This window comes from Branchiostoma floridae, chromosome 2 (genome assembly GCF_000003815.2).
Source record: "Branchiostoma floridae strain S238N-H82 chromosome 2, Bfl_VNyyK, whole genome shotgun sequence".
NCBI lineage: Eukaryota > Metazoa > Chordata > Leptocardii > Amphioxiformes > Branchiostomatidae > Branchiostoma > Branchiostoma floridae.
The window spans coordinates 873,117-884,440 of record NC_049980.1 but is presented as its reverse complement, the minus strand read 5'-3'; the positions used below and the strand labels follow the sequence as shown (position 1 = coordinate 884,440).

Below are 11,324 nucleotides of genomic sequence, written 5' to 3'. Positions count from 1 at the left end.
TAAAAATAAACATCCAGAGACAGTGTGAACCATGTGTAATGCGAGGATTACGGTGATAGAAAGCAACGACAAGAGAATCTGCTGACTTCACTCATTTTTGTCCCGCGAGGCGATCTGGGTTCGCCCCCGCTTGTCGTTGTAATTGTGCTAAGCACGTGTCTTTACAAGCCTTCAAGGGCCAAGATCCCCCATTGGGAAAACCCCCAACCACAAACATGACCATGTTTGGTGTATGCCTATGCCCTTGGTAAGTTTCCTTAAAACCATGTTGATTCGATTATATGAATGATATGCTCCGGAACCCCCAAAACCGGCGCGAACGTGCGAATAAAAAAAAAAAAAAAAAAACGTTTCGCAAAAAAAAAAAAAAAAAAAAATTGCCTTCATCGTGAATTCTAAGTGGAAAAAAAAGGTAAGATAAACATTAGCTTCTCCATTTTATCATCTTCTTCTTTGGCTAAGAAATGTTGTTACTTTGAATAGCTCAATAACAAGACGACGTAGTGTCTGTAATATTGAATATAGTTTTTGTTCCATAAAATAGGAAATCCCCCATTGTGCTACTAATATAATGTTCAATGACTGTTACAGTCAAACCTGCCCAAGGCGACCAACCGGGGGACCGGAAAAAAGCGGTCGATTTGGACAGGTGGTCGCTGAGAAGAGTATCGACTCAAAACATGCCCGATGCAAAGAATATTAAATGGTTTCCGTTGTGTTTAATGGCAAATAGCAAGCACACTACACGCACGCAAAGAAGTGAGGTCTTTAATGTCAAATACAACACGCTCACTGTAAATTTAACCCCAAGCTTTTATCAAGCTTTTATACGATATAGTTCAATATAGCTCAATATTTGTACACTAACGTTATAGACAGTAAGGGAGCTTTGATGCTGTCAGTTACCATACAAGCCTTTATGCGTCGCTGTGTTCTTAATCGCCGTATCAGAAATAACTACGGTGTACCTTTCGAATTCGATGCCCGGTACGTCCCGATAGCGTACTTACCCACGGGTGAATGTACAGTACAGTTGGACAAAAGCACTCACACAGATCTTTCTTAAAAACGTATGAGCTATATAGATCTTTCTTTAAAAAAGTATGAGGCTATATACGTTTCAGATTTAAAAAAAAAAAAAAACTTCTGTAACAAGTAGATCCGGATTTTCTTACAAAAAGACTCCTCCCATATCACAGTAGACTGCCCAATTGACCCACCCATTGACCGCCACCATCTTTATTCTAAACATCGTAATGGCAGTCAAAATCCGACGCAAACTGGCCGATTTCGGCACAAAATCGCGCAAGTTATCATCAGAAATCGATGAAAACCTCAATTTTGAAAATGATGCGGTCGTTATGGATCCAATTTGGGCCGGTCGCGGTCGCGTTGGCCAGGTGGTCGTTGAGAAAAGGTCGCTTAAAGCTTGCGTCAATGGGAAAAAAAGTCGGGACCGAGAAAAAGCGGTCGAAATGGCCAGGTGGTCACAGAGAAGAGGTGGTCGCTCGGGCAGGTTTGACTGTACTTCTCTTGTACAGTGTGCCTAAGATACCGATAAGAACAATAAGCAGTCCACTAGGCTCTTTTTAAGGCCGTAGGGGCAATGGATTGCTATCCACTGTGTCTAGGGTACGGTCTTGAGAGGCAAAGCCTATACCGAGAATCCCTTTCAACGCCCGCTTTACCTTCCCAATTCAATTCTGTTACCCTTATTACACCTGGTTGAAGTGAGGAAAGTCAAGTTAAGTGAATATGCTACGGGCACAACATACGTGGCATGTTATGGTATTCGTATCAAGGACCTCTTGGTTCTGGGCCACACAACCCAATCCTTACAACATCACGACGTCAAGAGGTATGTATAAGAATAGTACAGTGTCAGCATAGTCGTTGAAGAAGGCGACAGTGGTCGTTGAAAATTTGATCCATGTATGCCTTTGTGTTGCAACGTTAGAAGAAAGTTTAGCATTGTGCTATGAATGATTGCTACCAATACAGATGTTGAAATTGAGATCGTAGCAAAGGGGAAAGCTTTAAGATTCTGCATAGGCTACAAAAAGTGACGCAACACTGACAAAATATTGCCTCAGTACGGTACTCAAAGCTGCAAGCGGCTCACATGACGTGTTTTTGCAAACAGGTTACATAACATCAGTTGTTGTTATCCCTGTCAGTCCACGGTAACACCCCGTACGGTACCCGGGCTAATCCCGGAGCTTACCCCTCTACCCCGGGCTGTCATTTTCCATCCATGTACAGCTGGAGATAAGGCCACGTTTATTCTATTACAAGAGTGACATATCCAACGCGCGTAACAATTTTACTAAAACGTTTTAGGTCACATATGCATAATGTGCGTCAATTACACAAAGCAACTGCAAGATGGACAATATAGTGAATATACCCTTGTTTCTTTTAAACTGTCGGCAAACGAGTAATGTCAAAGAATGCTAAAGTCAAGGAAAAAAACGAAAGGGAGAAGTGATTCTCTGGTATACCACACCCTTATGTTAAAGTCATCTGTTCTATTTGTGGCCCAACTTTTATATCATTTCTTACCTTCACATCATTTTTGATGCCCACAGACGATGTCATACGTATGTTCAAAGCAGAATGACTTAGTAAGGGCTAGACGTAAACAGGACAAGACTTGGAGAAGTCAGGAGATGATTGTGTGTAATCAGCCATGTAATGTCCTTGATCCACAGATAAGGGAACAGGTCATGACGCGTGGCTTTCATTAAGCCAGAAAAATAGAAAAACAAGGTGGCTTTGACATGCCCCCGGGGAGGGTATTGCATCAGAACATCAGTACAATTGAGCAGACTCGGGCAAATATAATTTCATCTTTACAGCACAATATGCACCTAATATTCGTCGTCTATCTGCAATGTTGTTGTTCATATTGTAGTGCCAAGCGCCACATAGGTTTGCAATTTTCATTGATGTTTCTGTAGCATAGTATATTTCTACGGGGAGGGGTCGCCAATCCTTCCCCTTTAACATGCTCGAATTCAAAGCACCACCTAGAGTATGCCCCCCACCCCACCCCATTTTACGTTCGGTCTGAAAGACGGTTACAGCCCCAACCCGTAGATGCCCTACCCAGAATTTGGACCGGGTTTTTTCAAGTTACAAACTAGTTGGAACTAGTAGCTCAACTGTAGGCATGCTGCCAGTTGACCTACAGTGAAGTCCCTTTCATCTAAATATGAAACTATAAAACTAACATTTTTGAGTGTAATTTAAAACGTGCTGTTTCTTTTTATTTTCTAGGCAACGCGACGACAATGATGTTAACTGTAAGTACAGTTTTTTTTTCTATTACAATGTCATTGTACTGTGTTTTGAAGCATTCTTTATTCACTAAACCTGCTGTTCACTGATTAAAAATTTTGCTTCAATTAAAAAAAAAAACATGTGTTTTGCAATAATAGTAATTCTATAAATATACCATGTATTAAATGCTCCTTCTGTCCGTACACTTACAACTGGATTGAGAGGCTAAGATAAGTTGAACCTGTACATCCAAGTATACATCATATCATTGCAGATGTAGTAAGATATCACATACAAATATCACTTTGATTGTACTTCTGCTTTTTATTATTACCATATGACATGTATTTACCTGAGCAGAAACGTACTTTTATTCTAAAATAACAAAAAAAAAACGTGATTGCAAACTGATATTGCCATTGAAACATAGAGAGAGGAAAGAGTGAACGTGAGTGCCGTATGGTTTGTACGGAGCGATTCGATCTGTCCTGGCGTCACCTTGCCTTATTTATTTTACTTCGAGTTGAAAACAAGCTATTTCCGTTAGTGTCGGGTCAAGGACTCGGCTTGTAAACAACATCCCAGTTCCGTTGTAAACAGCACGTCATCTCCTAATGTCGTCACTGACACTAGCATGTTCTTTCGGTAGTTGGTGTCTGTATACGTTGTTGAGGACACAGCAGTCAGTCAGAAACTCTGTTTGTTTTGCTACTCTGGTAAACATTAAGGTATTACTAATGTTTTTGTACCTTCCACTGATTCCGACTTCACGTCACCTGAATTGACTTAAACAGTTCCTACTGACTCTACATAGGTCATCGAAATAAGAGAAGCAACGTTATTGTTTTTCTGAACTTTATCTTGAAGCCTTAGGATTAGTGATGTTGACTTTACGTTTAATAGGCATCATGGCAGCACTGCGCAGAGTGCTTATACTCTTTTAAGCCCAAAATGACGTTTTTCTTTATAACCCTTTTAGTTGTCTTTTCAAAAATGGGTGTCGCTGTCATCCACTGTTAGCAAAAAGAAAATGAAGTTTCATAGATTTATACTTTGATGTACTGCCGTAATCTTGAGTGTAAATGCAAAGACACGTGTACATGTACTAACTCTTCTTACCATGCCTGCTTCCCTCTTCCTGACCACTTTTGTACTACACCTCTAAAACTATAGTAGATACTACTAAGCAAATGCATATCCTGATGTTATCTACCCTTACCATCTTTCTATCCACTAGGTCGGTCCCCTGTCGCTACACCGGCACAGAAGGTGGGACTACAAGCTGCGTGTGACGGGCCGGACTGGGAAGGTACAGCTCTTCGGCGAGACACAGAGAGTCGACGTGCTGGACAAGAGTTTCTCTTCCTTCCTGGAACTGAACAAGCAGGTGTACCAGCCCGGAGAGGAAGGTAAGTGTACTTTTTGAAATATTTTATGCCTTCTCTATTACAATTATCGTTTAGGCTACAGTACCAATTGGATAAAAGGGACTGCCGTAGAGTTCACCATCTGTTTTTTTCTGTCGTGATCCGTATGTGGCCCCACGGGATAGTACGGCAGGGCCCGGGTTCTATTTAAGATAGAATTAAAAACATTCCGGGACCCGGTATCTCTTAATTAACGTCGTTTATCTTTTTTGCACCATTAATCCATTCTCCTCTCTTCTTCACAGTTTACATCAGGGCGATTTTTGTGGACAGGAACTTGAAGCCAGTAGAGCTGGAGCGGGTAAGAAAAAATCAAATTTTAGGTTCAGACCAGATCTTCTTATAATAATTTATCTGTATATTTCAAGCATTGTTTGAATGAATGATTCGATGACATCTCAATTCTTCTTTTACGTCCTATACTGTAGGTGAACATCGTTGTGTCGGTAAGTAGACTTTCTACATTTTCTTTTACTGTCGATGCATCTTTTTTCAGTTATTGATAATGATAACAATGTGGTTGAGAATCTTTTCGACATGATTATTTATCAGCCATCCGTCTTGTAAACCTTGATTTACATATTTTCTCTTTATCTTCTACATGGCCTTTTTAAATTAAAAAACTACCTCTTCTTTCCTCATTTAGGATATCCATGGGTTTGAGGCAATGTCATGGAACAGTCTTCGGTCTCCTGATGGTATACTATTTTTCGTACTACATAATCTGATAAACGGATGCACCTACACACTATGATTTTCATTGGGTATCTCCGATTGTGTAACCTTTGACCTTGCCCATGTGCACTTTCGCGTCGCAATTTTCCTGATACCGATTTAATCAATAGGATTCCAAAATCTACATAAGCACTGTACCGATAATATGGCTCCTTTGTCTCTTTTAGACTGTGGTCTTTGAGACCAGACGGCAGACCCTTTGTTTTCATTATTATTCAAACTAGTGTGCTACCAGTAAATTTTCTTTTGTTGTTTTCCCCAAAGGTTTGATCACGAAGTCTCTGAAACTCGCCAAAGCGGTTCTGGAGGGAGAGTGGACGGTTACTGTGTTTGTGGGCGTAAGTTCAAAATGCTGCTATTATGATAGGAGTATTCTTTTATACAAAGAGCAATGGCTCTCGCCTGCTTTTGATGTCTATCAGGCATCTTCCTCAGAGCTTCTAACTGGAGTTCTGCTTCTCGCCGCTATATCACGGTAGCCGACGTAGGTGGCACTTTTGCGGCGAGAACACTGTCCCAAACGTGGCCAAGTTTGTATCCCCCCTTGTCCCGGTTCATCACCACTGGGATTGACTTTATCCATGTGATACGCCTTTTCCTTTCTGTCTGTTACCCAGGCCCTTTTCCGGTCAATTAGGCAATTGTTTAGATGAATTTAGATCCACGCCAATGGGGATCATCAAAAACAACTTAATATGAATAATCATATAGATCGGGGAAAGAAAATTCTCATTGCTGTAAATACTTTATTCTTTTTTCACAGGAGGAGCAGATTCAAGAAGCGACATTTTATGTTCTCACACTCGGTAAGTCAAATATTACCCTAGTTAAACTTTAATAAGCCATATCACTACTCAACGGGGTAACCTATATCCTTTGTTTAAAAAAAACACTGGGTTAATAGGGGTATCAAGTCAACGGATGGGTGATGCAATATTTTGAAAATATTTCAATCTAATTGAACCAACCGTCCGTTGACTCGATGACCCTAAATATTTTGTTTAAAACAGTGGGTATAGGTTACCACGCGGATTAAGGTAAACTGAGCGGTATACAGATAGGCCTTTTATTCTAATCCTGTAACTTTGCGGTTTTATCGTAGGATGAATAACAAAGTTTTCCAATTCAAATCTCCTTGTGTTTTAATTCTTGCTGGCTGCCTTCATATTTGAGGCGATGTTTTAATAATTCGTTGGAAAATTCGTTGATTGAAAAAAAAAAGTTGCTACGATTGTTCTAAACCGTCGGCTTTTGATTTCCTCAGAGAGACCAAAGTTTCACGTGACGATCAGTATGAAGACGGGTTCTTATCTCACATCATCGGACAATTCTGTGAAGGGAACCGTCACCGCTGAGTAAGTATAAGATTCATGTTTCTATCATGATTTCTTAAAAATACATGAGGACGGAATAGATGGGATTTAAGCTCAAGCGATAGCTCTGGATCCAAGAGGCTGATTTCTCAAGAAACTGAATGAAATGTGGAAACTATCATTGGCTTTTTTTCGTCAGTGACGAAAATCTAACATTTAATTGTATAAGATGTCATTTTCTTGTTAGTCACTAGGTTCTATTGTGTTGCAGATGTCGTGATGGCAGCCCTGTTAAAGGTCACGTGGATCTGTATATGACCATATTTGGTATAGGAGAGCACAGCTTTACCAGCCAGGTAAGTATATATAAGCATATTAATTAGGTAACAATTACTTCAGCAACTGAACAAATTTTGAAAATCTATCCAGTTGCTTGATTACCTGTAATATCTTGCGTACCAATTCAGTTGACCATGGTCGTTTGCAAGTACCACCTTGAAAGGCCTGAAGAAAGAATCAAGAAAGTTAACAAAGTTTCCACGTACCTTTAGTTTGAAGTTGCAAGCAGCAATTATCTTCTCCGTGCACAACATTGAGTTTGTAAAACTTGGTTTGGCTCAATGCCATAGCAAATACATTTTATTCCATTTCGGAGATGAACATGACAAGAAAGTTCCCAAAATAGAAAAAATAACGTGTGTACTTATGTAGAGTGGAAAAGACACCTCTTTTCTTGTCCTCTCTCATTAAATTTGGAGTTTGCAGAGGATATAATCCAATACCATGTACTTGCTGTTAATGTCTTTTTCCTGGATGACCTGGCCAATCTTTAGATCGAGGGAAAACAGGACTTTGACATCCCCCTGTCTGCTGTGGGACTAAAATGGCTGCCACGGAAGGCGACCCTGCTGCTAGGCGCCCGGGTCACGGAGGACGTGACGTCACGCAGTGAGAACAGCAGTTACGTCATCATCCCCCTGTCACGTGTCCCACTGAAGCTGGCGTTTCTACCGACGAGCAATAAATACTTCAAGCCTGGATTACCTGTGTATGGACAGGTGCGTATACAATGCCTATTATGTACAACAAATTAGACATGTTCTGTAACAACTAGACGCAAAAACAAGTCTAAGAGTTATTCTTTTGCAGCTGTGAACGAGCAATATGTAATAAAAGGGATCATTTATCACATTCTATATTAAAAGTTATAATTCTTTTGATATACCTTAGTTGGTTTTAGCCTTACTATTCATAATTGACTTCAAGTTCATACAATCCGTCTACCCTTTCCTGAGTTATTCTGTTTCAGTCTTCGACAAAACCGGCCCCTGCAGTTTGAAAGAAGCTGCTAGGGGGCTAAAACCTTCACCACTTAATCCAGGCATTCAAGATGTTCTACAATAGTTTAATAACACATGGTTTTAAAGTTTATCTAGGTCTATTAACAATTGCTAATTGATAATGGTTCATTATCGTGAAGACATATATTTATTGTACAGATCGCCGTTGTGACGCCAGACGGAAGTCCCGCAGAACTGACTCGTGTCGTCATTTCCGCTTTCGCTGACGGCGACCGAATCGCCTCCATCACCCGGAAGTCGTCACATGGCGTCATTTCCTACGCGTTTGACATTCCTTTGGGAGTGGAAGAACTGCATATTGAGGTAAGAAGAAAAAGCATTATTGGGAGGATAATACATTACGTCATGATCACGCGACTGCAAACATAATAGGATACTTACTTGACGAAGTCAGAATACTGGACACTGAACTACCCTTCTTTGTAAGAGGGTTAAAGAAAGCTTCACAAACTTCCTGGCACGTTTGACCAATTCTTGACGTCATGTATTCGTGATGTCATGTGCCTGTAACTCTCGGGAGTGTACGTGTTGAAGTTATTGGTCATTTTTGATCCTGAGAAAGGTGACAGAGGCCGTTGAAAATTTGATCCATGTATACCTTGGAAAAGTGTTGGAAAAAAGCATTGTAATAACTTAAAAATTATTGCTTACCCCCCAGGCCACAGCCCCGAACTCGGCCCGCCCGTCCAAGTACGGTTTCGCCTTCGCGGACGACGAGCGGACAGTTTACATGAAGCTGTGGCATTGGAACTCACCCAGCGCATGCGCCATCAGGATCGTACCACCGGACGCAAAACCTCGCGTGGACAGGGAGGCCGGGATAGAAGTGCTGGCATCGCACAGGCTGAGGTCACTGTTTATGGAGGTAGGACCCCGATGCTAATTGACAAGCTTGCTCACACATCCGAGTACGCATACGCGGTGACAGGATTGTGGGTGATATGTCAAAGGTGAAGGGCCCGAAGACATAAACAATACACGCCTTAACTTCATTATGCAAGTATATACACGGGTCGAGGCGCCGACAACGGTTTACATGTAAGGGGCCCTCACCTTTGACATATTACCCACAGTTCCTGTTCTCGCGCATGCCTAGTCAGAGGTGTGAACCAAATTACAACAATGTATTTTGGTCGTCACATTTTTACGTGTAGTTTTATATGTATCATGCACGGTTTGTCCACCGGATGATATTTTGCGGCCTTAATGTTAAGGATTAGGGAAACGCTTTTGACTCGAGTTTAATTTTGCTTTTTAATAGATACATACTATCATGATACCGTTCTGCATTTTTAATTGGACGTTGGTTCATAAGTTTATTGGCAAACCCCCTCAAGTTAGGAAGCGCACGGATATGGTATCGACAAATCTTAACTGAAAAAACGCAATTAAGTGACAAGACACAAGACATTGGTAAACTTGGCCATGGGTAATTTGGATGTTTCAATGTAACACCTATCCTAAGTCAATTCAGAAGTTTAAAATATCTTCTGAAACGCATATACATAATTTTTCAGATAATATCACGAGGCCAAACAATACAGTCAACCGCATTGCCTCTCAAATACTTGGAACAACGAGGCAACGACACGCATGCGCACCTGCTGACCCTCAACGTGACCCAGGCCATGGTTCCTGCCAGCTGGTTGGTTGTTTATCACGTGCTCGATGACGGAGAGGTCGTGTCGGACGCTTTGATGTTGTACACCGAGGAAGTGTTTCACAACAAGGTTATCTTATCTACTGTTTGTTTCTATATTTGTATCCCAAAGCGTTAAAACTAGAAAGCGGGCTCTTAAAGGTTTCAAGTGTGTAAAGTGTTCGTTTGTATAAACATCACATAAGGACATGTAAACATAAAAAAGGTCACGTCCCAGGTCAAGGTCAAAGTCAGAGGATGTAAGTAGTGTGAAATTAGCACGTTTAAACGACACGAGCGTAAACATATATCCGATAGTATTCGGTCGGCATAGGAGTATAACTCTTTCCTTGATAACTGGTACGTTGTTTGGAATTGTGTTCTCGGCGAAAAGCAGAGCTCTAGTTACAAGCTCTGTAAAATATTTTTAACATGTACTGTGGTAGCAAATATATATATTTTTTCACAAGTAACTCTACATAACAGAAACAAAATGTGAACCATCCAAACCATGCAAATTGTAAATACAAAGGAAACGTAACTATTAAGTAAATGGAAATCAAACAGAGATGATGTATCATTTGTAGCTAATTTTTCCCACTTACCTTGGTGCTCCCATCTCTATATTATGGAAGTGATTGAACCTTCAACCTTTTCAAAGAAATTTACACAATTAATTAATGATTTAGAATTAACTTTTTTTGAATTCTCTGTATTCATAAATGTAAATCTTGGCCAGTAAAATAACAAGATTATCAATTACAGGGGCCCATTGATTAAGATTACCAAAGATGATATTAAAGGAATTTATGATTTATCTGCGAAAGATGTTTGTGGGCATCAAAACCTAGGCAGGTGAGAATTTACTGGTTGTGTAGAAAATATTACTATAACATAACTCCAATATTCTTTACTTTTCGTTTTTGTCAGGTTCATGTCCAGGTCTCTGCGCACCCTGTACCGGGCCAGGAGGCGGGGGTTATTGTGGAGGCGGAGCCGGGGTCGGTGGTGGGGATGACGGTGTCGCAAACCCCCAACGGAGCCCCAAAACGGACAGTTCTGAACGGAGGAAACACCCTTTCTCCTGACATGGTAGTACAGCAGATGTTAAAACCACTAGACTTGAAACTTTTACGTTTTGTTTTTAATAATTTATTTCATATTAAAATTTTCATGACCTACTTTGTTGTTTTAGCCATGGTAAAATTCTCAATCCAATCAACCCAACCGCATAGAATGGACTTGACCCCCTATAAATACATCAATTGCAATGTTCCAATTTTAATGTCTTCCAAGATATCTTCATGTTCTGCTCCTTAAATCTTAAGTGTTGCTGACAAAAACAAAATAAAAAATACAAAAGATATTTCGTCAATTTATAAGTAGTATGAAAGAACCACTGTCGATAGAAATTTGTCCCGTATATTCTAAGGTATTGAAAAATATTACCCCGTATATTTAAAGGTATTTGAAGAGATGATGTCATACGGCTCCATGCCGACCGCGGACACTTGGACCGCGGGACCGTACGATCCCAGCATCCTTTACAGCGCCTTCCGGGCGAAAA

General features: G+C 40.6%; 1 protein-coding gene across 1 annotated transcript in view; it reads left to right on the top strand.

Moving 5' to 3' along the window:
- LOC118410535 (C3 and PZP-like alpha-2-macroglobulin domain-containing protein 8) overlaps window positions 1-11,324 on the top strand; it is a gene marked incomplete in the record, with an annotated part of 108,215 nt that overhangs the window by 13,792 nt on the left and 83,099 nt on the right. The window contains 15 exon segments of the mRNA XM_035812293.1: window positions 3,280-3,305; window positions 4,520-4,691; window positions 4,955-5,010; window positions 5,138-5,155; window positions 5,356-5,407; window positions 5,709-5,782; window positions 6,208-6,250; window positions 6,709-6,799; window positions 7,029-7,113; window positions 7,591-7,815; window positions 8,257-8,421; window positions 8,777-8,983; window positions 9,636-9,848; window positions 10,688-10,849; window positions 11,222-11,324. Of these exon segments, the coding sequence (XP_035668186.1) occupies window positions 3,280-3,305; window positions 4,520-4,691; window positions 4,955-5,010; window positions 5,138-5,155; window positions 5,356-5,407; window positions 5,709-5,782; window positions 6,208-6,250; window positions 6,709-6,799; window positions 7,029-7,113; window positions 7,591-7,815; window positions 8,257-8,421; window positions 8,777-8,983; window positions 9,636-9,848; window positions 10,688-10,849; window positions 11,222-11,324 (1,692 nt within the window).